At 57.0% G+C, this 27,961-nt stretch overlaps 2 protein-coding genes across 4 annotated transcripts; one reads left to right on the top strand and one right to left on the bottom strand.

Moving 5' to 3' along the window:
- The first annotated feature begins 17 nt into the window (after positions 1 to 17).
- Positions 18 to 21,987, top strand: ERBB2 (erb-b2 receptor tyrosine kinase 2). Of its 2 annotated transcripts, none has more exons than XM_037140579.2 (27): positions 18 to 414; positions 6,642 to 6,793; positions 7,626 to 7,839; positions 8,584 to 8,718; positions 9,197 to 9,259; positions 9,436 to 9,551; positions 9,679 to 9,820; positions 10,432 to 10,551; positions 10,847 to 10,973; positions 12,467 to 12,540; positions 12,626 to 12,716; positions 12,919 to 13,118; positions 13,479 to 13,611; positions 13,695 to 13,785; positions 14,470 to 14,630; positions 16,116 to 16,163; positions 17,458 to 17,596; positions 17,686 to 17,808; positions 18,075 to 18,173; positions 18,429 to 18,614; positions 18,732 to 18,887; positions 19,003 to 19,078; positions 19,398 to 19,544; positions 19,857 to 19,954; positions 20,151 to 20,339; positions 20,618 to 20,870; positions 20,980 to 21,987. In XM_037140579.2, the coding sequence occupies exons 1-27, from the start codon at positions 342 to 344 to the stop codon at positions 21,333 to 21,335; spliced, it is 3,762 nt and encodes a 1,253-aa protein (XP_036996474.2). In that variant the 5' UTR covers positions 18 to 341; the 3' UTR covers positions 21,336 to 21,987. The 2 variants fall into 2 exon arrangements, with proteins under 2 accessions (XP_036996474.2, XP_036996473.2); XM_037140578.2 differs by lacking the exon at positions 18 to 414 and adding an exon at positions 5,938 to 6,092.
- Positions 21,988 to 23,067: 1,080 nt separating this feature from the next.
- On the bottom strand, positions 23,068 to 24,465 carry MIEN1 (migration and invasion enhancer 1). 2 transcript variants are annotated; one of them, XM_053654788.1, is made up of 5 exons: positions 24,318 to 24,465; positions 24,119 to 24,216; positions 23,975 to 24,037; positions 23,604 to 23,680; positions 23,068 to 23,517 (listed from the first exon to the last, which is right to left on the bottom strand). In XM_053654788.1, the coding sequence occupies exons 1-5, from the start codon at positions 24,404 to 24,406 to the stop codon at positions 23,434 to 23,436; spliced, it is 411 nt and encodes a 136-aa protein (XP_053510763.1). In that variant the 5' UTR covers positions 24,407 to 24,465; the 3' UTR covers positions 23,068 to 23,433. The 2 variants fall into 2 exon arrangements, with proteins under 2 accessions (XP_053510763.1, XP_036996478.1); XM_037140583.2 differs by lacking the exon at positions 23,975 to 24,037 and having other exon boundaries at positions 24,318 to 24,462.
- Positions 24,466 to 27,961: the final 3,496 nt, after the last annotated feature.

Below are 27,961 nucleotides of genomic sequence, written 5' to 3'. Positions count from 1 at the left end.
CCCCAGGCCTGCGCGGACAGAGCGAGAAAGTGAAGCCGGGCCGCCACTCCCAGGGACTCGCTGGAATGCGGTTGGAGGGGGTGGGGGCGGGGGGCGAGCCGCGAGCGCGCTGGCTCCCGTCACAGGAGGAGGCGGAGGCGGCGGCCTGCCTCGAGGAAGTGCAGGAATGAAGTTGCGGCGCTGAGGTTCCCCCGTCGCGCGCCGCGCCCGCAGGAGCCCCCGAGGCGGCCGCCCGCCCCTTCGCGGGCAGCCCTTCCGGCGCCCCGCGCTCGCCCCCCCGGCCCGCCGCCCCTCCAGCCTGGTCCCGCCGGAGCCATGGGGCCGGGGCCGCGGTGAGGACAATGGAGCTGGCGGCCTGGTACCGCTGGGGGCTCCTCCTCGCCCTCCTGCCCCCCGGAGCCGCAGACACCCAAGGTGAGCCTGGGGCGGGCAGGGCGGGGAGCCGCGACGCGCCCCCGCAGCCTGGGACCCCCGGCGACACCCCCGGGCCGGCGGGGCGCAGGGGGCCGCGCGGGCTTCCCGACCCGGAGTTTCGGGCAGTCCGGGCGCTCGGAGCCGGCGGGGAGGGGGCAGGAGAAGGCGGGGCGGGGGCCGGGCAGCGGCGCCCCAGCGCCTCTCGGCGTCCCATTCAAGGGACCGGCGCTTTCCGGGCTCCGCGACGGCCGCGGGGACTTGTCAGAGGGGTTCTCCGAGACTGCGGAGAAAGTTTCCCTCAGAGGGTTCCCTGCGCGGCGCGCGCGCGTCCCCCCTTCCTGAGCCCCCTGGAGCTCCTGCAGGCCTTTCCAGTTGGCAGCCTCCGCCTCCGGACTGGACTGGGCTGGGTTCCTTGGGGGTCCCTCCAGCTCCGGCCTCCCCCCTCCCCGCTCCCGCCCCTCCTCGGCCGTTTGGGTTCAGTTACTCCTGTTTCGGGCAAGATCGGGTGTGGAGGGGGTGGGGGGGGAGCCACCTGCCCAGCGGGAGCCGGGAGGCGAGGGTGACCAGTCGGACCGCGGGGCCGCCTCCCGCGGGAGTCTGGGCTGCGGGAGTGGGGTGGGGAGGCGTTTGTTTTGAACAACTTTCTGGAGGGCCCAGTGGGGACGGCGTGCTTTGTGGCTCCGGGAGAGCATGGGCGGCGCGGTGGGCTTCCCGGTCTGGGGCCCGAAGTGGGAGGGTTCTGCAGGAGGGGCTCCGGGGGCAGTTGCGGGCTGGGGTGGGGGCGAAGGATCGGGGACCGCATGCCCTGATCTGTACGCAGAGGGCCGGGTTGTCCCGGCTTTTGCCGCACCCTGCGTTCGGGGAAGAGTGAAAGGGGAGGGCAGCGTGCTGCTCCATCCGTCCGTCTGTCTCCGCGATAATGACGAAACCTGGAAATGTACTCCGTGCCAGGCGCTGCACATGGTGTTTTGCATGCGCGCCCCCTTTAACCCTCAGAACCACCCCGTGAGAGGAGTCCCACCCGTGTTCCCAGGCCCCGGGTGAAAACCTGGGCTTGAAGCGGTCAGTTAAGTAGCAGCAAGTAAGTGGTGGATCCAGACCCAGATCGGACCCCAGGCAGTGCGACCCCCAACTGCACACTTGAAACCACTGTTAATCTGCCTGGAACAGTGGGAGACACAGCTTCCCCCCCCCTCCCCGTCACCAGGTCGTGGGGAGGACACAGGGAGAGAGTTGTGGGGGACGTGGGTGGTCTCCGTAGGTCCCGGAGTCTGGAGAAGGGGTGCCTGTCATCTGGTCTGGTGCCAGAGGGCCCTTCTGTCACCGTGTTGCTGGGCCGAGAGGGGCCTGTCTGCCGGGGTGCTCTTGAGCTGTGTGGTCTGTGTGTCTGGGCTTTGTGTTGCTAAGCAGTCTCTCTTTGCTGACTTGGGGACTCAGCTGAACTCTGCCCTCTGAAGGAACTCCCTCAAGGTGTCGGGCCAGCTCCCCTGTAAACAGGGGGAGGTGGCCCCAGCCTGCCTTCTATCTGAGGAAGGAGGCTCCCGTCCTTTGAGCTTATCCTTTCCCTCCCTGTTACCCAGGCCGGCATCTTTGCCCCTGACCTTGTGCTGAGAAGGGTGAGGCTAGGCTGGGCCGAGCTGCCGTCCTCCGCACCTGGGCCTGAGAGTTGAGCAGGTGGGGAGGGGCTGGGTGCTGCTGTGCTGGGGCTGAGGGGTCGGTCCCCAGGTCTTCCTCATTTCTCAACCTGCACTGCTGGGTGCAGAGAAATGCGGGGCGTGTCATGCAGGGAACACGGTTAAAATGGCAGCACACGGCCCAGCTGCCTCCAGCCACCCCATTACATTGCAGGACTGAACGCTGGGGGAGGAAGGGGGGCAGGGGAGGTGGGAGAAGCCCCAGGATTTTGCTGAGACCCTCCGTTAGAGGTCCAGGTTTGAAGTGCAGCGAACACGTCCTTTTTGTCTCGCAGAGCTCATGTTTAACTCGTGTATGGTTCTCCCAACACTCTCTTCCCTTCTTTTTACTGTACTTAGGGGAAGTAACCTCATATTAATATTCCCAAGAAAACCTTTGGAAAGACAGGGTCCAATGCAAAAAGAGAAAGCACATGGCATTCCAAACAGAAAGCCCTCTTTCTTTTCTCTTGGTTGGGAATTACCCGTACTCCCGCTGTGCGAACTTCTCTCAACTTTTAAAAAATGTGCAGCCTGCTTCCCATATGCCAGGTTCTTGTCCACGGGCAATTTCATGTAATCTGTGCAACAATCCTGAGACATGACTGCACCGAGGGGAAGACTGAAGTTCAAAGAAATGAAGTGACTTATCGAAGGCTTCCCAACCACCCAGGAGTAGTCGGGGGCATTTTTTTGAACTCCAATGAGGAGTTACTGAGAGTTGATCAGTCTGACTCTATTGAACAGAAATGGGTTGAGCAAAGCCTCAGGGGCAGCCAGGTACTCAGACTGGGGTAGAGGTACTACTCTCTGATTCAGGTGAATGAGTGACCTTCCTCATCTAGGCTATAGGAAGTGGGGCTGAGAGGGACACTCCCAGGTCGCCTCTTGGCTTTGGAGTTATCTCTCCCTGTCCACCTGGTGTCTGCCTTCTTCCTTGGGGCCTCCTGGAACGGCAGGGGACTGAGGGGAGGTGTGGGGTCGAGGCCATGGGACCTGCAGGGATGTAGGGAAGGACACAGCTGGATTAGAAGCAGGAGGGACCAGTGTGGGACTGGGGCTGGGACTGGGGCTGGGGAAGCTGATATAGGACACAGGTAGTTATGCCTGCCCCTGGCTGTTGAAATGATCTAGAAAGAGACCCTGCCCTCTGCCTGTGGGAAGCTCCTCTGGGGTGACATGTCCATCTTTTGCTAGGCCACCTTTCCCGTCTACCCCTGGGCAGAGAGTGGAAGTAGGGGGAGGGGTGTGCTCTTTCCCAAGGAGGAGAGTCATAGCCAATGTTTGTGTTGCCCGAGCTCTGTTTACAAAGCCTAGTCATGTTTACAGACTGCGTTTGGATTCATTATCTCATTTAACTTCTCTGCAGAAAGGAAGAGTTATTATTGTTTTATTATTTTCTCCTATAGCCAAGTTCAGGTCAGTCAATGTTCACCGAGTGCCTATTAGGTCACAGGCACTGCTGTGCATAGAGGTGAACCTGATTTGGCCCCCACCCTGGAGGTCCAGGACTTGCTGAAGGTCACAGAGTGAGTGGCCCAGCTGTGTCCTGGTCTGATGACTTTGAGTCCAGGCCCCCATCTGCCTGATAACCCCAGGTATGTGGTGGGTGGGCGAGCTTTGGGGTTGCAGGTAGTGTTCATGGAAACCAAAAGAAGGATGGGCTTTCGTGCTGGTGAGCGAGAGAAGCAGCTGCTGGGCCTGGAGGCTGGTGGGGGTTAGAGAACCCTGTTGAGAGCACCCCGAGTTGGAGGGACCTGAGCGAGGGACTGTGGCCAGTCTCTCAGCTGTGGGATGGACACTGTGATCTCAGCTGGTTCCTTTTGGTGTGAAGACTCTTTTATTTTTATTTTTAATAATTTATTTATTTTTAGGAGGGGGCGAGGAGAAAGAGGGAAAGAAACATTGACTGTGTTTGCCTCTCACACGCTCCCAATTCAGAACATGGCCAAAACCCAAGTGTGTGTGCCCTGACTGGGAATTGAACTGGCAACCATTTGAGTTCACAGGCTGGTGCTTAGTCCACTGAGCCATAGCAGCCAGGGCTGGAGACTCTTGATTGGACTTCATTCATTCATCCGTCCTTCCATCCACCCACCCACCCATCCAGCAAACACCCAAGTGCTCACGGGGTGCCCTGCCCTAACTGTGGCTCCTAAGGAGGAGCAGGTGTCCTGGAAACACAGAGCTTAACTCTCCTGCGTAGAACGAGACCTCCTGCCCACCCCCACCCAAGAAAATCAATGGGGCAGGGCAGATATGGGGACCAAAGGCAGGGACTGCGGAGGGGGGAACTGGCGAGGAGATGGGAGGTAGGAGGAGGTAGAAGGGGAAGGGGAGAGAGGGGGAGGTCGGGGAGGCCCCAAGAAGGCCTTCTTGGCTTCCTGTTGTGTTGGTTTGGTTCGGGGATTAACGCCCAAGCCTCCTGCTCCTGGGGAGTGGGTCTCCGGCCACCAATTTTACCACCTGTTGCAAACACTTAAAAAGTCTTAATCAAACTCAAATGGGCCACAAACAAATTCTCTCGTGGGGCGGGGCTACCACTCTTGCTGCTCCTCCTGCCCGGCCGGCCCAGCGCCTGTGATGTTGTTCTGTGGCATCGTAGAGTTGGTGTGTGTTTACGTTTGTGTGGGGTGTGGGGTGAGTCTGTGCGTGCGGTTAGGACCAGTGGAAGAAATGTGGAATCTAAAGTCAGACAGACGTGAGTTCAAAGCCTGCTCCTCACAGGCTTTATCACCTGGGGAGACGAACCCCTGTCAGCCTCAGTTCCCTTTTTTGCAAAGTAGAGGTCTCAGCCGCAGCCTCTGCAGGATGTGGCTCCCAGAGTGCCTGCTGGGCGCACAGTAGGCCCTCACTTAATTCAGCTGCCGCCAGTGTTCCATTGTTGTTGTTTTCCTATTGCCTGGCTGCCGCAGCTGGTGTCCTTTGGAAGCTCACAGGGCCGCAGGGGGTGGAGACAGCCCCTGCCCCGGCTCCACTGGTCCCTTTCCCGGGCTTGGGCCAGGGCCTTGGGGTCTGGGCCTGGAGACAGCTGTGCCTACAAAGCAGCTGAAGCTGCGGAGGGGGAGGTCCTGGCAGCGGGTGGACGTTATTTTGGGCTTGGCCTGCCACCCCCAGCTCCTGTTTCTTTTGGGAGTCTGGGGTAGTGGGGGGAGGAATGGACCCTTGCTTCTATTTCTGGGCCCTCCCCTTCCTCCCTGTTTGCTTCCTTCCCTATCTGTCCAGACTGGTGGGGACAGAGACCCACTGCGTGTGTCACTAGGAGCTCCAGGACACAACTCTGGCTGGGCTGGCTCCACAAGCTTTTCCCCAGCCATGAGGGGGGAGCTTTTATTTCCCACCCCCTCAGGATCTGACCTCCAGTCCTACTGAGAGAGCAGGAGGTCAGCTCCCTGAATCTACGCGCAGTCCGTGGGAGGCGGAGGGGGGGGCCAGCAGGCGTCGGGCGGCTCAGGCACCTGTGTGCCTGTGTACCTGGGGGTGCCCTCCGCCCACCTCCTCCATGGCACACCCTCCTGGGCAAGACACACCAGGTGATTCATCTTCTCACTGGAGCAGAAAAACAAGTTCAACTGGACACTTTAATCTCCCCCCTGCTGGCCGGCATTGTGCCAGTTGCTGCCCCCAGCGCCCCTCACCAGGGGGGGTTACCCATCCTATATTTTGGGGCTTCGTGGGTACTCGTGGTCTCAGGGGCACCCACCGGGGTCTAGGTGGGCCTGGGGGCCGTCCACCTTGGGGTCCCTTGGCTGATAGTTGGCTCTGGGCAGGTGTACAGGGTTGACGCAGTGCTCCTGTGGCAGGAGTTTCGTGGCACAGATTCTGCCAGCTGCTTCTGGAGTCTTGCCCTGAGGAGGTGGCAGGGGTGAGGTGCCAGAGTAGGAGCCTTTGGAGGAGGCGTCAGTACGGCCCGGAATCTGCAGCCTGGACCCAGATGCCCGTAACTGGGGTCTGATGCTCCGTGTCTGTGCCTGGGGGAATTCCGGAGGTCCCTGCAGTGGCCAGGTCTCTGGTGGTCTCCATGCCCCCGCTATGACTCTAGCTGACCCTCCTTCCCCCACATCCTGGGTGGCATTGTGAGGGTGGATGTTTCTTGCCGGGAGGTTGGCATGTGGGTGGTATTGGAATGGGGTGGGGAGAATACCCCAAGTTTGTTTGCTTGGGAGAGGGCAAGGGGATATCCAGAGGGTTCATGATTCGTCATCACCTCTCTTGGGGGATTTTTTACCCGTTGGCCCTGAGTCGTGGCTTTGGGACAAAGAGAGCCTTTCTTTGCAGGCCAACCCCCTGAACTGGGCGGGCAGGCTCCCTGGGGCTGGCACCCCGAGGCCCCCGCTGGGTGCTCAGGGTGGGCTGAGTCGGAAGGAGCCTCTCCCCTGATCTGCCTCCTCTTCCCAAACTCACAAACCTTCTTTTGCTGTTGCACCTTCTGCGGGTGCATGGGACATGGGGGAGGGGGCCCTTGCTGTCCAAGACAGCCTGACTCTGGGGAGCGAGCGTGGGGGAGGCAGCCAGGTCGGAGCCGCCCCTGACCTGCCCCCTCCCTCCTGCCAGTGTGCACGGGCACGGACATGAAGCTGCGCCTCCCGGCCAGTCCCGAGACCCACCTGGACATGCTCCGCCACCTCTACCAGGGCTGTCAGGTGGTGCAGGGCAACCTGGAGCTCACCTACCTGCCTGCCAATGCCAGCCTCCACTTCCTCCAGGTGAGATCCGTGGGCACCCCACCCCAGCCAGTCCCTGCCTGCGGCTGGGCTGACCCCTGTGCTTACAGGTGGCTGGTGGAAGACGCCTGTGTCTCCCCTTGTGGGTCCTCAACCAGAAGTCCTCTCTGCTGTCTAACCCCTGCCTGTCCCAGTGCAAGACCTGGTGATTCCCTCTCTAGTGTGGCTGGCTGTGGACCTCTCTAGGTGGAATCTGTCCGTTCTCTTGCTAAATTTTTGCTGTCTTGCCAACCCGACCACTTTCCCCTGTCCAGCGGCTCAGCCACTGTCCCTCTCCCACCTGGAGTCACGAAAGGCCTGCCGGGAGATGTGGGTTCCAGAGCCAGTTCTGCCACAACACACCCTGTGAATGTGGCCTAGCATCTCGGCTTCTCTGGGCCTGGGTTTCCTTATCTGCATTTTGGGAGAAATAGGCATGTTTGACTTCCCGGGGAGGCCCATTTCGAAGCTAAAATGGGAAATGTATGTGAAAGGGCCCTGAGAGAGTGGACACCAGCCCGCAGGGCTCTTTCCCTGATGCCCTGGAGGGGAGTCGTGCATGCAGTGCTCAGATGCAATCTTGTCCAGTTACCGATGGAGAAACTCACAGGTGCAGAGGGCTCCCCCCACCATTATCTTTCTTGATCATGCAGGAATCTGGTGGGGGAGGGGAGGAGCCTTCATTTCCATTTCACGCAGGAAGCAAGCAGGGCTGCTCAGTGCATGGGGCCTTGCCCAGGATCCTCAAGTACTGGGTAACCCCAGGGAGCCTTGGAGGGTGGCAGTGTCCCAGGGCCCAGGCCTCCTCAGCCCCACCCCACCTGTGCGCCCCCAGGATGTCCAGGAGGTGCAGGGCTACGTGCTCATCGCTCACAACCAGGTGAGACAAGTCCCACTGCAGAGGCTGAGGATCATACGGGGCACCCAGCTCTTCGAGGACAAGTATGCCCTGGCCGTGCTGGACAATGGAGACCTGCCACACAGCGCCACCCCTGCTACAGGGGCTGCCCCAGGGGGGCTGCGGGAGCTGCAGCTGCGAAGCCTCACAGGTGGTCGTCATTATCTTTGAAACCTGGTTACTGAGAGCGGACCAGGGCCATGCTTCACAAGGATCCGAACCCGCATCCCTTCTGGTTGGATGCAGGTGGCACCAGGGCGGGTGCCCTTGTGAAGATTTTAAAAAGATTTCCCTTCTTCCCAGGGAGTCGCAGCTTGTTCCAGCCCACAGAGTGGGGTAGTTAGGATGGTGGGGGGGGGTTTGCCCACCTCGAGGCTGAGCGCACACACGCAGCGAACAACCGTGTGCCTGTACATGGTGGCCCTGGCGCGGGTGGGGGTCCTGGACCCCGTGCGCCCTGGACCCCGTGCGCCCTGGGCTTTGCATGTGTGGTTCTGTTTAGGTCGTGCTGTAACCTGGAAGGGGAAGTAGGGACGTTGTTCTTGTTTCACAGACAAGGAAACAGGTTCACAGGGGTCAGTGACTAGCTGAAGGTCCCACAGCCTGGTAGCGCCGAGGCTGGGCTTCACACTGCAGAGTCTGTCCTGTAACCAACAAGCGGAGTGTGCTGAATAGAGGGGGGAGGGCAGGAGAGGGCGACCTGGGCCTCTGGGCCCTGACAGGGACAAGCCGCTCCTCCCTGTTCGTGTGTGCGTGGGGTGGGGGTGGTGTAGGTAGAGCTAAAGATGCTGAAGGTGCCTTTCTGTTCCCTGGGGCCCCAGGGTGTGTTTAAGAAGGTGGTGGGGGTGTAGAAACCAACAGGGGAGAACGCCTCTGTTTGCTGCCCATCCCACAGAGATCCTGAAAGGAGGGGTCCTGATCCAGCGGAACCCCCAGCTCTGCCACCAGGACACGATTTTGTGGACGGACATCTTCCACAAGAACAACCAGCTGGCCCTCACGGTGATGGACACCAACCACTCCCGGGCCTGTAAGCCACCCTCTTCCCTGCCTGCAGCCTCTTCTTCCTCAGACCCGCCCCCCTCCACAGCTCCTGGTCACACCCCCAACCCTTGCACTAACACCACCTGGTTCCTTTTTCTTGGTCCTTTCTTCTGTCTCTTTATCTCTCTGGCCCTCTGTCTTTTCTTTAAAAAAAAAAAAAAAAAGATTTTATTTATTTTTAGCGAGAGGGGAAGGGAAGGAGAGAGAAACATCAGTGTGTGGTTGCCTCTGGTGCGCCCCCTCCTGGGGACCTGGCCTGCAACGGGCCTGGTTGGGAATCGAACCAATTTGACCCTTTGGTTCACAGGTCTGCACCCAATCCACTGAGCCACACCAGCCCGGGCCCCTTGTTTCTTGACTGCATCTGTTTTTGGAGCTCCCCTTGCTTGCCTGGGTCTCTCCCTCACTGCGCAGTCTGCCTCCTGGACTCCGTCTTTCTCACTGTCTCTCTGTGCTGTCCCCAGGCCCGCCCTGCTCTCCACCCTGTGAATACTGCTGGGGAGAAAGCTCCAGGGACTGTCAGAGCCGTGAGTCTGCAGGAGGCACAGGGCCTGGGGCCCGGCTGGGTGGAATAAAAGTGACGTGGGAGGGGGGGTTCCAGTCCCCAGTGTGTTTTCCAGAGAGTCTCCCCCCGGAGGGTGATGCTGGGGGAGGCCCAGTGCCCGGGCGCCATCCAGCCCTCACCCTGCCCTTTGCCCGACAGTGACCCGGACTGTGTGTGCCGGTGGCTGTGCCCGCTGTAAGGGCCGGCGGGCCACCGACTGCTGCCACGAGCAGTGTGCTGCCGGCTGCACGGGCCCCAAACACTCTGACTGCCTGGTGCGTGCTCGCTGGGCCCACCCTCTGGGGAGCAAGGGAGGGGGCATCCCACCCCGTACTACCCCATCGCCCCTGGCGCAGCAGGAGAAAACAGCCCCGTAACCCCCAACTGCCTGTCCCCCCCCAGGCCTGCCTCCACTTCAACCACAGTGGCATCTGTGAGTTGCACTGCCCAGCCCTGGTCACCTACAACACGGACACCTTTGAGTCCATGCCCAACCCCGAGGGCCGTTACACCTTCGGTGCCAGCTGTGTGACCACCTGTCCCTGTGAGTGCCAGGGAGAAACACGGTTTTTGTCATTTTGCTGGGGAGGTTGGTTCATGGAAATGGGAGCCTGTTGAGAGTGTTGGCCGCCCCTTGCTGTGGAGAGCTGGTCGTGGTGGTTCTGGTCAAGCTGCCTCGTTCTCTTAACAGCCGTGGAGCAGGTGGCAGCAGCAGAGTTAGGAGTAAGAGCTTGGGCTTGGGAGCCAAACCACCGGGGTTTGAAACCTGGCTCCCCCACTACTGGTCATGTGACCCTACTACGTCTCAGTTCCCTCGTCTCTAAAAAGGGTACAATCAGTCCCAATCTCATGAGGTGGTTAGAAAGTTTGAATGAGCTCACATCCTGGCTCCTCCCCTCACTAGCACAGTGACCTTGGCTGGTTTACATGAAACTGTGCTTTGGTTCCCCTGTCGGCACAATGGGAATCGCACAGTGTCTTCTATTGTGTAGGTTCGTTGTGCAGAGTGAATGAAGGTTAAATGCGCAGACCTAGTGCAGGGGCGTTTCGGTGCTGGCTGGTGTCACTCTTACTGTGCACTGCCTGGGCACTCGACCCTGCTCGTGGTGGTGTGGGGGGGGCTGGGGCCCGTGGACACAATCCTGGTCTCCTCAGACAACTATCTGTCAACGGACGTGGGATCCTGCACCCTGGTCTGTCCCGTGAACAACCAAGAGGTGACAGCTGAGGACGGAACACAGCGGTGTGAGAAATGCAGCAAGCCCTGTGCTCGAGGTACCCACTGCCACTGACCCCCCTGCACACCCAGCCTGGCCTCGCCCCCTGTCCCACTCTTCCTCAGAGGCCCCTGAAACTCAGTCCTGGTCTCTCACTGTCTGCACCCCCAGATCAGCCCCACAAGCTCCTCATTATCTTGCCAGTGTGGGGAAGGGGCATGTGGCCCTAGGAAGGGACTGTGGACAGGACCCAGGAGTTTGAGTCCCCGGTGCTCCGTGGAGGGCTGATCAGTGCTTGGTGTGGGGCCGAGACGGCCCTTCACTCCCTGCCCCCACCCCGCCCCTCCCCACAGTGTGCTACGGTCTGGGCGTGGAGCACCTGCGAGAGGTGCGGGCGGTCACCAGTGCCAACATCCAGGAGTTTGCTGGCTGCAAGAAGATCTTTGGGAGCCTGGCGTTTCTGCCAGAGAGCTTTGAGGGGTAAGGGTGCTCAGAGGTCAGGGTGGACATGAGGGCCTGAGGCGGTATCAGGGTGTCACTGGTTCCTGAACACCCAGAAGTGGCAGCCCTGGGGCGGGGATGGCGGGAGACCAGAGGGGCCAGGGTCTTCTGGGAGGGGTGTTATTTGCATAGATGACACACCGGCCGTCAACAGGCACTTGTGTGGTGGTCAAGCCATCCAGCTAAAGTTGCATTCTCCTTGAGTTCATACTGGTAGCTTCATTGGTAATGGTCCCAAACTGGAAATAACACAAATGTCTATCGAGAGGGGAATGAAAGGATAGATGACGGTCGACCTGTACAGTGACATTCTCAGCAACAGAAAGAAAGAAAGAAACTGGTGTGCACACCATGAGTCTGCAGAACAGGCCAAGCAAAATCAGCCGGACAGGGGCCCACACTGTGGGACGCCCTGTGTGCGAGGCTGCAGAAACCGCCCTGGTGACAGGGTTCGGAATGGTGGTTGCCCTTGGCGGGAGGACTGGACAGCGACACAGGGGACACTTCTGGGGTGATGGCAATGTTCTGTATATCCACTGGGGTGGCGGAAGCATCCATGAGTGGGTGCATTTGCCAAAGCTCATCCAACTGCGTCATAAAAATCGATGCGATGTATTGTGTGTGAGTTGAATTTCAAAAGGAAGGAGGAAATTCCTCTCAGGACTTCTCCCACCTCTGTTATTCCCCTTTCCGAAGGAGGCCCCTGTTCACAGGTGCGTCTTCTTCCAGACCATCTATACGCACACAGACACGCACAGAGGAACACAGTAGCTCTGCTGGGGGGGTTGGTTTTCGGAAACAGGAGCCTGTTGTGAGTGTCGCCGGCTTCTTGCTTTGGGGAGCTGGTTGTGACGGTTTGTCCTCCTTTCAACAGCTGTGGGGCAGGTGGCAGCAGCAAAGAGGAGCAGCCCTGGGCCCAGGCCTGGGAGCCAGATGGTCTGGGTTTGAAACCCAGCTCTCCCACTTAGTGGTCACGGGACCTTACTGTGCCTTAGTTTCCTTATGTTTTAAATGGGGGCAAATGTAGTCCCAGCCTCATGAAGTGTTGCGAAGGTTGAATGAGCCCATGTGCACAAGCTCTTGGAACAGCGCCTGGCACATACTAGGCACTGCTGGATGTTAGGTTTTTGCCTGTAGTCCGCAGAGGTCGGAGCCCACTCAGGAGCTCCCCTACGTGCTGGCAGGTGTTTAGGTCGTTTCCAGTTTTCACTCTTTCTAACGGTTCTGCCTTGTACGTGCCTCAGGGTCCCAGAAGTAGAATTCCTAGATGAGAGGATATATAAACACTGTTTCAATGGACTTACCAAAACAGGGCATGGGCTCTGTAGCTTGGGATGGGAACAGCCAGGCTTGAGCAAAGGGTTTAGGTGAAGCTACTGATAGAAAAGATGGTGGGGAGGGAGGGCCAGCCCTGGGGGTCGGGCTCACCCACTTCCTGGCCATGCTGACTCCTCAATTCATCCTCCTTCTAGGGACCCCGCCTCCAACACCGCCCCCCTCCAGCCGGAGCAGCTCAGAGTGTTTGAGACCCTGGAGGAGATCACAGGTGGGCTGTGCCTCCGCGTTCTGCTCCGAAGGGGCTGGGGGTTCTCGCCCTGCCCCCACACCCTAGCCTCACCCTGTGCCTGCAGGTTACCTGTACATCTCAGCCTGGCCAGACACCCTGCGTGACCTCAGTGTCTTCCAGAACCTGCGAGTCATCCGGGGACGAGTTCTGCATGAGTGAGCACCTGGATTGGGGTGCCCGGCCTGAGTCGGGGGGGGACACTGGGAGAAGCATGGGGCATGGTGGGTCCTCCTGTTCCCCAGGGGCTCCTGTGGCAGCCTTCCTATGGGAGTTTGCGTGCTGGGGACCGGGAAGGTGAGAGCAGCGCTTGGCTGACCAAGCAAGGGTCAGTGATGTGCTGTCCACCTGCTCCCACAGTGGTGCCTACTCGCTGACCCTGCAAGGGCTGGGCATCGAATGGCTGGGGCTGCGCTCGCTGCGGGAGCTGGGCAGTGGGCTGGCCCTCGTCCACCGCAACGCCCACCTTTGCTTCGTACACACGGTGCCGTGGGACCAGCTCTTTCGGAACCCGCACCAGGCCCTGCTCCACAGTGCTAACCGGCCAGAGGACGAGTGTGGTAAGGTGGGGAGCCCAGGGCTGCCCGCCCCTGCCTGCCAGTGCGCAGCAGTGCCCGCGGGCCCCTGCTAGCAGCAGTCTGGGACTCGTGCAGGCCGCCTGTCTGGTGCGCCATTGTTGACACAACTCTGGCTGGCCTGCCCTCTTGGCGTGGCTCCTAGCTGAGTCCTTTCTCACCGCGTTGGCATCCCTCCCCCATCCTCTCTGTTCCTGGAGCCTCAGAGCCCTTTTCTTTCCCTGCATCGCCCAGGCCCTACACCCACCCCTCCAACCCAGAGCCACCGCCCAGCCTCTCCCCCTGGTTCTCTCGGACCTGAGCTTCCCTTAAGAGTCCCCTCTGATGCCTTCTTCCTCACTTCAGTGGCTGATGGTCTAGGCTGCTACCATCTCTGTGCCCATGGGCGCTGCTGGGGGCCAGGGCCCACACAGTGTGTCAACTGCAGCCAGTTCCTGCGGGGCCAGGAGTGCGTGGAGGAGTGCCGAGTCCAGCAGGGGTATGCGGGGCGGAGCAGGGGGCAGCTGGGGGGGTGCACGGGGTCTCCTTCCTGACTCCCTCACCGGCCATGCCTTCTCTCAGGCTCCCCCGCGAGTACGTGAAGGGCAGGTACTGTCTGCCGTGCCACCCCGAGTGTCAGCCCCAGAATGGCTCGGCGACCTGTTCAGGATCGGTGAGGTGCCGGTGGGCTCAGAGCCGGGTGCAGGGAAGCAGCGGTGGGTTGGGGCAGATTGCCAGCGACCTGGCTGAGTGTTTCTGGTGGGACACCTGTGCAGAGCGCCCTGCACTCAGACCCGGGCAGCAGGAGGGCGGAAGGAGGCCCCGCTGCTGGGGACTGTGAGTTGTGTCGTGGATCCTGAGACCCTTAAAAGCACACAGAGGTCTCAGGGAGGCCTGTGCTGGTGGCTGTGGCTGTGCCAAGGTGGTTAGACTTGTGGGCTTCGGCGTCAGACTGCTTGGATTCAAACGTAGCTCCTACTTCCAGCCTCATTTGTAAAATGAATTGCACGCCTGCCTCATTAGGTCGCAGTAAAGATTACGGTAGAATAGGGTTGGTCTGGCACAGTGTCTGAGCAGGGAAAGGCTTGCTACGTGTTTGGTGCCTTTATTACCTGCTGTTGTGCCTTCAGTGATGAGTCCCTTTCCTAGGCTTCCGGTTCGTCGCTGAAGCCCCCAGCCCAGGGTCCGAGCTGTGCAGCAGGGTTGAGGGGGGTGGGAGGATGGACCCGACTGAAGAGCAGCAGCAGTAGACACAGCGGGTCTAGGCTGTCTCAGGAGCAGGGGGAAGCCCGAAGGGGACCCAGAGGCCTGACCCTGCCGCCAGCCCCTCACGAACCCTCCCTCCCTCTCCCTCCAGGAGGCTGACCAGTGTGTGGCCTGCGCCCACTACAAAGACCCTCCCTTCTGTGTGGCCCGCTGCCCCAGTGGCGTGAAACCTGACCTCTCCTTCATGCCCATCTGGAAGTTCCCAGATGAGGAGGGCACCTGCCAGCTGTGCCCCATCAACTGCACCCACTCGTGAGTCTGAGGGCTTCCCTGCGAGGAGGAGGGCTGTGCGCCGGGAGCCTCCGTAGAAGGCGCTCAGCAGCACCACGGAAGGGGACCCTCTCCCTTTCCTTGCCCCGTGCCTTGGTTTTTCATCTTCCTTTTCCGATCACAACACGACATGCTAAAAAATGCGTATTAAAATAGAAATTAAATTTTTATATTAAAATAGAAATTAATGTTGCCAGCAGTTCTGCCCCTACTGTTAATAATTTGTAATATTTTCCTCTCATTCTTATCTGTGCACACGCTTACATATGTACATTATTGTAACACATTATACTCTATCGTTTTTACCTGTGCATTCTAACATGGAATATATATGTTAATATATATTATTTTCCAGTTGTTTCTGCCTGTATTCTAACTTTTTTTTATCAAAATGGAATCATACACCATACATATGTTTGCAAATGTTTTTTTTTTTCTTCACTGAACAGAATCTTGCAACATTTCTTTATGCCTTAACCTGGTGATCTATGCTATTCTTTTTTTCTCTTACAGAGTTGCCCTTAGTTATACATGAAATACATGAGTACATCCTTGCGATAAACATTTTCAGCAATATGAGTGTAAACGTTACAAAGCAACTGTGCCCTTTCATCCCCTGCCCCTTCCCTGGGGAGAACCCGCAGATTCACTCTGGTCTGTGCATCCTTCTAGGCTTTTCTCTTCACAGTCACATAAATGTGTTCATTCATATCAGGTCTAGTCACGTAAGATTGCTGTTTTTCTAGGTCAAAAATGGCCAAGAAACAGCAAGTCCATATAATTCAGCTCACATACAGTCAGTTTTATTTTAATGTGTGTGTGTGCATCTTTTTATTGTAAACGGGATCACTCTTGGGCTCCTGTTCTGCACTCGGTCCCCGCCCCCCACACTCTGGGGGCTGTGGACCCCCCGCCCCGTGTTCCGCGCTGCCCACACTGCAGCATGGATGTGGTGGTGTTCGACCCTGTCCCTGTTCGCAGGGAAGTGGTCGAGCTTGTTTCTTTTCCTTTCTCTCTCTCTCTCTTTTTTTTTTTTTTGCAGTTTGTGGTACTTGAGCTCCATGTCCATCTTGTACGTGACCCCTGGTGTGGGCATTTTTAGGGCATGTCTGAGGGGGGACTGCTGGGTCACCGACATTTAATAGGTGTTGCCAGCTGTCCTCTGCGGAAGCTGTGCCAGTTTACTCCCCTGGCCTCCATTCACGGAGGGGATGGCTGAGCTTTTGGATTTGGTGCTTCTCTGGGTGCCCCCACAAGGAGGTGCAGGGGAGCAGGGGGAGTGCGGTCACAGACGAGAAGGGGGCCCCCTTGTGGGGTGATAGAAAGATCACTGGTAACCTTGAGTCCAGTTTCTGCTTTTGTTTCAAACGGGGACCATGAGGCAGCCACACCCACCTCTGGGGTGCTGTGAGGCTGGAGTGGCCCAGAAGCAGCTCCCAGCCGTGTTGACGGCACTCTCTCCCACAGCTGTGTGGACCTGGATGACAAGGGCTGCCCCGCCGAGCAGAGAGCCAGGTCAGCTTGGTCCCTGGGGCACGCCCCACATTGCCCCTGCGCCCCTCCACTGGCCCCTGGGTGGACACTGCTGGGGGGCGGCCCTCCTACCACGACACCTGTCCCTTCCCTGCCTGCCCTTCCACTGTTGCTCCTCCTTCCCATTCACTTCAACAAGTGGCTGGAGGACCTGCTCAGGATGCTTGTGGGGTGGGCGACCGGAAAAGATGGCAAAGGCACCAGGACCTTCCCACCCTGGGGTAGCTGGACGCCTCCTGAGGGACAAGGCAGTGTGCAACTCCCTGGGACTCGAGGCAGATTGAGAAGAGAGTGCGGCGGCAACCCTATGGGAGGGGATGGTGAATTCTTAATGGGGGGGCAGGGAGGCTTCATGGAGGAGGTGGCATTTCAGCCAGGCGTTGAGAGGGGTAGGTATAGCTCTTGTGTTAGGGAGGAGGCAACCAAGTGGCTTCATTGGGGAAGGGTTGGAAAAATCTAGGATGTATTTACTTGAAGGTTCTGGTGTGGTACGCCGTTAAGTCTGCACAGGGGAGGGAGGAGAAAGAGAAGTCCCGGTCAGGGCTGGACCTGGAGGGCACAGGCCCTCTCCCCACCGGGCCACAGGGCCGGACTTGGTTTCTGGGCGGTGGGGAGTGCAGGGAAGGGCTCTGGGAGGAAAGGACTGGAGTGTGCCCTAGGCGATCACTCGTTTGTCCATGAAACAAGCATTTGTTAGAGGTGTGCAATGTGCCGGCCCTTGGCAAAGCAAGGGAGGGGGGCAAGGAGGACAGCGCTGTAGGGCCAGCACCCAGTGGTGCCATCTGTCCGGGATGAGTCTTGAAAGGTGATCCCGTGGAGTAGTGGGGGCCCAGACACAAGTAGCAGTATGCACCGTGGTTGGGAGGTGTGGAAAATCATGCCCCACGGGTGACAAATTTGGCTAGAACGTCAGGATCAGTGGGTGCGCATTCCTGGGCCCCACCTATCACCACGATCAGAGCCTCTGGGGGCGGGGCTGCGGTGAGCGAGCTCCATTGGTGAGTTTTGTCAGGAAGTTGGAGAATCCTGGGTAAAGGCAAAGAAGATTTGGAGATGTGGGCAGAGAGCTCTGAATGCCCAGCAAGGAGACTACCCTGGGGGCAGTAGGGAGCCAAGGGAGGTGTTTTAAAGTGTAGACGAGAGGCTAGAAGCCAGTGGGGGGCCCTTCTAAATTCCCTGTCCAAACACCAGTGACCTTCGTGCGGCTCCATGGGGCCCCTTCCTCCCTTCTGCCCAAGCCTGCGCCCTAGTCCCTGACCTTGGCTCCTGTCTGCAGCCCCGTGACGTCTATCATTGCCGCTGTGGTGGGCATTCTGCTGTTCATGCTCGTGGGGACAATCACCGGCATCCTGATCAGGAGAAGGCGGCAAAAGATCCGCAAGTACACGATGCGGAGGCTGCTGCAGGAAACGGAGGTGAGGTGGCCCGAGGGCCTCCCTGCCTGCCTGGGGTCTGCAGCCCAGCCCCCCCAAGGCACTGATGCAGAGTCACCCCCTCACCCCAGCTGGTGGAGCCGCTGACACCTAGTGGAGCTATGCCCAACCAGGCCCAGATGCGGATCCTCAAAGAGACAGAGCTGAGGAAGGTGAAGGTGCTTGGATCCGGAGCTTTCGGCACGGTCTACAAGGTCAGGGGCGGGGCCAAAGTCAGGGGGGTGGTCCCATAGGATACCGTGGTGTCATGTGACCCATGGTTCTGTTGCGGGAGCCCAGAGATGGGGCAGTCACAGAGGCTGGAACAAGGGGAAAGGGAGTGGAAGGCGGGGCTGAATGGTGAGGCTGTGGCTAAACTGCAGTCGGGCCCAAGGGTGGGGAACGCAACCACTGACTTTCTGGAAGGCCACGGGTGGATCTAGCGGGCCGTCCCCTACTCACACCCTCTTCTTCTGCCCAGGGCATCTGGATCCCCGACGGGGAGAACGTGAAAATCCCAGTGGCCATCAAAGTGTTGAGGGAAAACACATCTCCCAAAGCCAACAAAGAAATCTTGGATGTAAGCCCCTCCGCCCTGCCCGGCTGAGCATACAGGAGGGACCCCCTGGTTGCAGGTCTGGGCTCTGGGCTCCCTTTTCCCCGGGATTTGAGGAGACACTTCCTGCCATCCCTACACCTCGACCCTTGACCTCCCCAGCCCGTGGTGCCCGTTTGCCCTGGGTGGGGTCAGATCCACTGGAGGGTCCTCCTGCGTCTGGCAGGTGGGGCTTGTGGTGGTCGTTCACACCCTCTCAGTGTGCGCCTTTGCCCCCAGGAAGCGTATGTGATGGCTGGTGTGGGCTCCCCGTATGTGTCACGCCTCCTGGGCATCTGCTTGACCTCCACGGTGCAGCTGGTGACACAGCTCATGCCCTACGGCTGCCTCCTGGACCACGTCCGGGAACACCGAGGGCGCCTGGGCTCCCAGGACCTGCTGAACTGGTGTGTGCAGATTGCCAAGGTAGGTACCTGGGGGCCTGCGCTCCGTGGGTGTCCCGTCCCCCTGCAGGGCTAGGATGGGGAGGTTCCCAGGAAAGGGAGGCCAGAGCACATTTCACCGGGATGCCTCCAACCCCAGGGAATGAGCTATTTGGAGGAGGTGCGGCTTGTGCACAGGGACCTGGCTGCCCGGAATGTGTTGGTCAAGAGTCCCAACCACGTCAAGATCACAGACTTTGGGCTGGCCCGGCTGCTGGACATTGACGAGACGGAGTACCATGCAGATGGGGGCAAGGTTGGAGGGGGCAGCAGGGTGCGGCAAGGTGGAGTGGGGTCTGAGCCCTGGGAGAACCCTGAGAAGGGCCACCCCCCACACCCATAGTTTAGATATATTTCCTCTGCCCCGCCAGGTGCCCATCAAGTGGATGGCATTGGAGTCCATTCTCCGCCGACGGTTCACCCACCAGAGTGATGTGTGGAGCTATGGTGCGTGGTGGGGAGGGTTGAGAAGGGTAGGGAAGGAGCCACGGTCCTGTCCGTGGCGGGTCCTGTCCACGGCGGGGATGTTGGTGAAAGGATGAGAACTGATGGAGACACCTCGGCTACAATGTGGGGCCGAAGGGAGGGGCTGCAGTGCCTCAGTCTGCCGGGGTCTGTCCGCATCCCAGGGACCTGGGAAAGGCTAGAGGTAGCTCCTGCATGTTAGCAACGCATCCCTCCCCTCCTCCCCTCCTCGGTACCAGGATCCTGGCAAGTCCCTGGGCCTCCTACATTGACACTCCCTCTGTTGCCACCTCTGCCCCAGGTGTGACTGTGTGGGAGCTGATGACTTTTGGGGCCAAACCTTACGATGGGATCCCGGCCCGGGAGATCCCCGACCTGCTGGAGAAGGGGGAACGGCTGCCCCAGCCCCCCATCTGCACCATCGATGTCTACATGATCATGGTCAAATGTGCGTGGTGGAGCTGTGCCGGCTGTTGGCGGGGGGCGGTCCTGGTAGCTTTCGAAGGAACCTCAAAAGAGTCTGGCTTCCCTTTCATGGTACCAGTCCAGGGAAACTCCAGACAACCGGCTAGAAAGAGACTTACTTATATGGGAAATACAAAGGGCAAACACTGGGGTTCTCAAAAGTTCCTGGTAGCTGGTCTCAACCCCTAAGGGCTTTGGACTCTAGTCACTGGAGCTAGTTGGAGGGGGAGGGGGCAGGGCAGCACACAGGCTGCCCCCCCCCACCCCCGGGACGTTGAGCTTTCTCCTGCCCCAGGTTGGATGATTGATTCTGAATGTCGGCCTCGGTTCCGGGAGCTGGTGGCCGAATTCTCCCGCATGGCCAGGGACCCCCAGCGCTTTGTGGTCATCCAGGTACTGATCTCCCGGCCACATCTCTGCCTATGACTAAGCACTGGCCTGCAGAGGGTGGGAAGGGGGTTGACTCCTGGGTCCCAGGCCTCCAGGCCCAGACCTTGCCTCTTTCATCGAATCTCGTCCTGAGCCTCCCCGAGCCTTCCTGAGCACTGGGCTGGGGCGGGGCTGCGACACTCTGTCTCCTCCTCCCCAGAATGAGGACTTGGGCCCTGCCAGCCCCTTGGACAGTACCTTCTACCGGTCGCTGCTGGAGGATGACGACATGGGGGACCTGGTGGACGCGGAGGAGTACCTGGTGCCGCAGCAAGGATTCTTCTGCCCGGACCCCGCCCTGGGTGCTGGGAGCACGGCCCACCGCAGGCACCGCAGCTCGTCCACCAGGGTTGGTGCCTGTGGTCATGCCGCGGTGGGGGTGGTTGCCCCTCCGGACCCCAGTGGACTAGGGTCCCTTTGTCCCATGCCCCACCCCAACCACCACATCTCATGGAGATGCTATTTTCCTGAAGGATTCCTACTGCCTTCCAACCCACGCCCCCCCTCCCCCCACAGTGACTGTGCTGTACCCCAAAGGTGACCTGTTTATCTCCTGTGACCTGTCACCTCAGTCTCCATCTCAAATCCATGAGTGACCCCCATCACGACCTTCTCTGTCACCTCCAGAGTGGCGGCGGCGAGCTGACGCTGGGGCTTGAGCCCTCCGAGGAGGAGCCCCCCAGATCTCCACTGGCACCCTCAGAAGGGGCAGGCTCTGATGTGTTTGACGGCGACTTGGGAATGGGGACAGCCAAGGGGATGCAGAGCCTCCCCGTGCTTGACTCCAGCCCTCTACAGCGGTACAGTGAGGACCCCACAGTACCCCTGCCCCCTGACACTGATGGCTATGTTGCCCCCCTGACCTGCAGCCCCCAACCAGGTATGGATTCTAGGCCTGAGCTGAGGGCCCACTGTGGGGGCCGTGGTAGGTAGTAGCTGGGACACATGAGTTTCTTTCCCTAACGAGCCCCCTTCTCTTGCTCTTTCAGAGTACGTGAATCAGACGGAGGTTCGCCCGAAGCCCCCCTCACCCCTAGAGGGACCCCTGCCTCCTCCTCGACCTGCAGGTGCCACTCTGGAAAGGCCTAAGACTCTCTCCCCGGGGAAGAATGGGATTGTCAAAGACATTTTCACCTTTGGGGGTGCTGTGGAGAACCCCGAGTACTTGGCGCCACGCAGCAGGGCTGCCCCACAGCCCCACCCTCCTCCAGCCTTCAGCCCAGCCTTTGACAACCTCTATTACTGGGACCAGGACCCATCAGAGAGGGGCTCTCCACCCAGCACCTTTGAAGGGACCCCTACGGCAGAGAACCCCGAGTACCTGGGCCTGAACGTGCCCGTGTGAGCCAAAAGGCCTAGTCCGCTTAGGCCTTGCTGAACCGCGGGGAGTGCGGAGGGCCTGACTTCGGGCCTGTGTCAGGACAACGCAGGGAGAGGGCCCTTGGACCACATCCGGTGGAGCCCGCCATGCCAGGAGCCTTCCTTCCTATTCCAGTTCCCAGGTAGCTGAGAAGGACCCAGCCTGGCAGGGAGAGGAGGGAGCAGTGGGAAGTCTTCACTGCTGCCCTGCCCAGCAGACTCTAGGGTCCAGTGGATGCCGCAGCCTCCTGTGCTGAGGGAGCAGCCCAGTCTGGCTCTCTTTCCAGATCCCTGGCACGGAAGGACTCAGGGAAGCTGGGCCTAGGAGGGGAAGAGACCCAAAGGGAGCGTCTAGGACAAAAGCAATCCATTCAGAGACCGACTGAGTCCTAGCTCTGCCCCCAGGAAGAAGGGAGCAGCGGTGTCCAGGTCTAGTCCTTGTACAGAGTGCTTTTTTTGTTTTGTTTTTACTTATGTTTTTTTTTTTTAAGATGAAATAAGCTCCTCTTCCCTAAAGTGACCGGAGGTGACCTCTGAAAATGGTTTGCTATGCACTTGACCCAGAAAACCCCACAAAATCATGTAAATCAAGAGGTTCAAATTTTTGTGTTCACTTTTAAGAACGCTCGTGAAACTTCCCAGGCCATCAAGAGTATGCATATTCAAAAAGTCTCCACGTATCTGAAAGATGTCACTTTACAGAAGCAATGTGTCCCACTCCTTCAATACAAAAGTAGAGTTGGTGGGCGTGCTCAGCTCAAAAAGGGCCGGACACAGGCCTAGTGACCCAAAGAAGAGTGCTGAGTTTTGCTGTATATGCTTAAAAACACAGAGGGTGGTGCTGAACATTGAGGGTTTAGATGTAGGCTCTCTAGTCAATTGAGCACATCCCGGCAAACAAAGCTCCAGAGACGCAGCGTAGACCTTACAGAGCTCGTGAGCGGACTAACCCACACAGGAGCCCTCCCGGCCACATTCTTTTGTACTGAAAAATAGCAGACTGTCCCTAAACCAGAAGAAGTTGCACAGAAGAAAAAGATTACAGAAGAAACAACACCTTATGGTCCAGGGGTAAATTCAGCATAAAGTAAATACTAATAAAAGTTTAAAAAAAAAGATGAAATAAGGACTCGGGGAGAATGGGTATTGTGGAAGGGGGTGTTGGTCCCTGGGGTTACAAGAGGGATGTCCTGCTTCACACTCACTTTCTCCATCTCCAAATTTATTTCATAAAACAGCCAGGCACCAGGCCTATGTCTGGGGGCAGCCCTGTGCCACCCCTCACAGTGTACTTCCTAACATACGGACACCATCTTTTCCTTCAGGGAGTAAGTAGGAATCTTTAGGAAGCTTGAATGAGAAGCCTATCTTCTAACTTCCTGGCTTTGGGGTCACTGAGGGTGGGAGTGGGGTCTGGGAGTTGGGATTCTGATCTGAGAGATGTCTGCCAACCAAATCATACTTGCTAGAAAAAACAAATTCCTAAGGCTACCCACCCACAATAATGGGGTAAATTCTTCCCTATGGATAAAGGGTGGAAGACAGAAAAGGCAATGTTGACTCTTTTCCTTGCCTATGAGAGGAGACCATGTAACTACAAGTAGCTAACCAGGAACAGCCCAGCCACCCCGGTGGTATGAAGGCTGGGCTGGCTCCTGAGCTCCCCGAGGCTCCCCCACACTCCCAGACTGGACGTAATGCACACGAGTTGGCACAGGTGTTTGTAGTGCCACTTTATTGCCAATAGCTGACATCACCCGGGGCTAGTAGAAAATAAATTAGAACTCCAGTGGCCTCTGACAGGCACGGCTGAGCTGGAGAGGGGAGCGGGCTTCTGTGGACGATAATCCCGGGAAGGGGTACAAGGTGGCTGTGGTTATGTCAGTGGAGGGCCTCTTCTACCCTCCAGATCAACAGAAACGTCCATTCTCTCCTGGCACCCAAAGGGGCAAAGTGGAGACCAGGGTCCCTTAACCACCAGGGCTAAGTGAGGGGTAAGAGGCAGTGGGGAACCCTCAGCAGGACCAAATGGGAGACCAAGGCTTGGATCCCAGAACAGAGCAGGAACTCAAAATCCCATGTGGTCACAGGATGACGCAGGGAGGGCGGCTGTTGGTGATCTTTTCTAGGGGTTCTCCGTTAATGGCTCTTCGGATGGCCTCAATGAGCTACAGGGCAGAGATAGGGAATGGGATGATGTGCTACTTTAGAGCCATGGTGAACCAGCGGTACTCCCGACATTGCAGATACTCACGTCTTTCTCATAAGGGAAGCCCCCATTCTCCAGCTTGGAGAACACCAGCTGTCCATTGATCTGGATCTCAAAGGCCCCTGGGATTAAATAAACCAACGAATGAACTGTAAACTGAGAAAAGGCAAACCAACCGGGAAGCCCTCCATACTCAGACTTCGCACAGACTCCTTCCTGTCCTCCACCGGCCTCAGTAGAGACTTGCAGTTCTTTAAGCCACTTCCCAACTCTGGGTCAAGCCAAAGGCACCTACGGGAGGCGCCAAATGTGTCCTTTCTTTGAATTCAGTGAAAGGCTCCCTCCCTTCCAGATCTATACTTCCACAGTCTCTCCGGTTTTCCCCTGAAGGATTCACCTGTGATCCCCGCGCCCACCTTTGGGAGGGGAGTCAAGTTGTCTGGACATTTTACTCTGTGCCGGACGGATACTGCAGGACACTAAAACAGACAATGCCAGAGACATAAAGCGTGGAGCTGAGATACAGAACACTGACTCAGCAGGTGTTCTCCGGGCCTCACCTGGGCCTCCCGTGCGCGACTCGACCTCGATTCCGGGATACTGCTCCTTCACGGCACTCTCCAGCTCCAGGTAGGCCGCCTCAAAGCCGCAGGGTTCACTAGGGCGAAGATAACTGGGGTCCGCTTGGGTTCCGGGGGGAGGGACCTCCCGTGGACCCACCCCCATCCGGACCGGAACCCCACGGCTGGAGCCGCTCACCAGAACTCCACTACGAGGTGGACCCCACTGCCAGGTTGCACCTCCTCGGGATGGGGGTCCGCGGACGGCGATCCTACATCCCCGCTCATTGTGGCCGGCTCCGCTCCAGCCGCTGCTTCCGGGTGTGACGCGACGCAGCGGACTAGTGAAGGGGCGGAGCCGTGCGTTCCGTCCGGGCGCCCCCTGCAGGCCGCTTCTGTGTTTTGACTCGACCCTTAGCCTGAGGGCTCCCAGCTGGGTGGACCAGTCTAGACCACATTCCGGGCTCTCGGGCTTGTCCTGTACCTGGTATCCCCTGGACTTTTTCGGCCTTATTTAATCTAATGAAATATCTGAAACTGCAAAGCGCTTTCCAGCAAGAGAATGTGGTGGAGCAAGGAGTCGCAAGGCCTGGAGTAGGCTGATGGTATGGAATAGTTTCTATTTCTCACTGACGTGTGGATGACATTTTAACCACCCTGTAGTCACACACTCAGGTATTTGTGACTCTCCTTTTTTTTTACTCCTCATCTGAGAATATGTTTATTAATTTTAGAGATGAAGGGAGAGAGAGAGATACATCGATATAAGAGAGAAACATCCATCAGTTGCCTCCTGTCTGGGGTACGTGCCCTGACTGAGGATGGAACCTGCAAATTTTGGTGTGTGGGTCAATGCTCCAACCAACTGAACCACCAGGGCAAGGCAAGTATTTTTGACTCTTAAACTCTAAACTGTTGATACAGCTGCCTCTCCTCCTGCATTTGGGAACCATAGGCTTTGGGGCTCCCAGTCCTTAGGCTCTGTGCTCCCATCAATGCACCCACTTCCTGCACCTCCCTGTCACCCCAGCCTCACAGGCTGGCATCATCATTCTCATTTTGCAACTCTAGAAATGGAGGTCGTCTCACTGCTTCTTCCCTTCCTGAGCCCCCCACCACCCACACTGGCGTCTCTTTAAACCATTCATTTTTAAACGATTTCTAGATCCGCGCAACCGTCACTACAATCCGGTTACAGAACATTTCCATCAACCTCACAGTGTCTTTCTTCCCTGTTGACAGTCAATCCTGCTCTCAGCTCCAGTCCTAGGCAACCACTGACCTGCTTTCTGTCTATAAATTTGCCTTTTCTGGACATTGCATGTAAATAAAGTGATATAATATGCAATCTTTTACTTCTGGCTTCTTTTATTCAGTATAAAGTTTTGAGGTTCATCCGTGCTGTGGCATGTACCAGTAGTTTTTTCCTTTTTGTAGTTTAGCATTTCATTGTATGGATATGCCACCTTTTTTTTAATCTATTCAATACCAATTGATGGACACTTAAGTTTCCAGTTTTTGGTGGCGGCAGCTTCTTCTTATGCTTCTTCTTCTTCTTCTTCTCCTCACCTGAGGACATGCTCCTTCATTTTAGAGAGAGAGAAGGGGTGTGAAAGAGAGAGAGAGAAACATCCAAGTGAGAAACGCCGATTGGTCGGTTGCCTCCCATATGCAGCCCAGACAAGGGATTCGATGGCAGCCTAGGTGTGTGCCCTGACTGTGGATCCACCCGGAATCTTTTGGTGCACATTGATGTTCAACCAACTGAACTACCTGTCCAGGGCCATATTTTGGCTATTTTGGATAACGCTGCTATGGAGGTTCATGTAACTGTCTTTGTATGTATGTGCGTTTTCATTTCTCTTGAGTAGATTCCTGAGACTGGAATTGCTGGGCTGTATGGTAAGTTTAACTGTTTCAGAAACTGCCAAACTGTTTTTCAAAGTGGCTGTACCATTTTACGTTACACCAGCAATATATAAGGGTTTGTTTCCCCACATCTTTTGTCACTTGTCTGTCCCTTTGATTGTAGCCATCCTGGTGGATGGATGTGAGGTGGTATATCATTGTGGTTTGTTTTAGATTTTACTTATTTATTTTTAGAGAGAGGGGAAGGAAAGGAGAGAGAGAGACAGACAGAAACATCAGTGTGGGGTTGCTTCTCTACACCCCTAACTGGGGACCTGGCCTGCAACCCAGGCATGTGCCCTGATTGGGAATCAAACCAGCAACCCTTTGGTTCGCAGGTGGACACTCAGTCCACTGAGCCATACCAGCCAGAGCTCACTGTGTTTTTAATTCACAGTTATCTGATAAACAGTGATGTTGAGCACCTTTTCTTGTGAAAAACATCTAGTTGGGAAAAACTATTTTGCCCATTTTTAATTGGGTTGTTTGTCTCATTGATTTGTTAGAGTTCTTTATATATTCTGGATACAAAGTCCCAAATCAGATATATGATTTGCAAATATTTACTCCAGTGTTTGGCAATTAAGAAAAAAAGTCTCGGTGGTGTCTTTGGAAGGGTGAAACATTTTCACTTTGCTGAAGTCTAATTTACCAATTGTTTCACTTGTCACTTGTGCTTTTGCTGTTGTAGCTGAGACACAAAGTCATAAAGATTTTTTCTCCCATGGTTTCTTCAAGAAGCTTTCCCATTTTAGTTCTTACATTTGGGTCGATGATCTGTTTTGAATTACTTTTTGTACATTGTGTGAGGTAAGACTCTAAATTCATCTTCTTGCATGCGGGTATTCGGTTGCCCCAGAACCGCTTATTGAAGACCGTCCTTTCCCACAATGAATGGTCTTGGCACTTTGTCAAAAATCAATTGACCAGAAATGTAAGGGTTTATATTGGGACTCTTGATTCTGTTTCACTGATCTACAAATCCATTTGTTGTTGTTTCTTTTTTATTTAAACAGTTCAGATATAACTTGTGCCCAGTAAAATTTGTCCTCCTGTGTGTACCTTTCGGTGAGTCCTGGCACACATGGCTGTACATCCACCATCGGGGCCAAGACACGACAGTCCCTTACCTCCCACAAGCCCCTACTGGCAGCCCCTCACCCCCCTCCCTGCCCCCAGCTCTGCTTTCTGTCCTTACAGTTCCACCCTCTCCAGAAATCCATATAAATGGAATCCTACAGCGCTCAGCCCTCTGAGCCTGGACTCCGTTCCCAACCTATCCTTCAAACTGGCGTGACTTTCCAAAAATATGAATCTGCCTGCTCCTCTGTGCCTCTGCTTAAGCCCAGATAGGCCCTGCAGGGTCTGGCCTCTGCCCATAGTTCCTGCTGGTCTGGACAGACAGGATGGATGGCTCTTCAGCACTGTTTGCGGAACAACCACCTGAGGGCCGGTCAGTACCGTACATTCCTGGGACTTGCCCCCAGAGGCAGATTCGGCGGGTGGGAAGGAGCACAGGGATCTGTTTTTTAATACAAGCCGCAGGAGATTTGGAGGCAGGTGGTCACAAGCCAAATGGGAGAAACACAGCTGAGCCCGAAGCACTTCCACACCCATTTCCTTGCCCCAGACAGCTTCCCCTCTGCTCAATTGTAACTTGCAGGGAGAAGTCTTCCCTACACCCCTAGGTGAGTCATTCTCCCAGCAGAGCTGTCACCTGTCACTCCATATTGTTTGTATGATTCGTTGATTAATAACAACCTCCCTGACTGGGTTGCATGAGGACAAGGGAGGGGTTTGTTTTTGTTGTTCACCACTGGATTCCTAGGACCCAGCATGGGATTGGCGTATGGTAGAGACTTGACAAATATTAGCTGAACGAATGAAGGAATGACTGAGTGAGCTGTCTACTGTACTTTGCATAAGCTGCTCCAT

This window comes from Artibeus jamaicensis, unplaced genomic scaffold (genome assembly GCF_021234435.1).
Source record: "Artibeus jamaicensis isolate MK-2021 breed Jamaican fruit bat unplaced genomic scaffold, CSHL_Jam_final contig_1998, whole genome shotgun sequence".
NCBI lineage: Eukaryota > Metazoa > Chordata > Mammalia > Chiroptera > Phyllostomidae > Artibeus > Artibeus jamaicensis.
The sequence above is the reverse complement of the archived record's forward strand: the minus strand, read 5'-3'. Positions and strand labels throughout refer to the sequence as shown.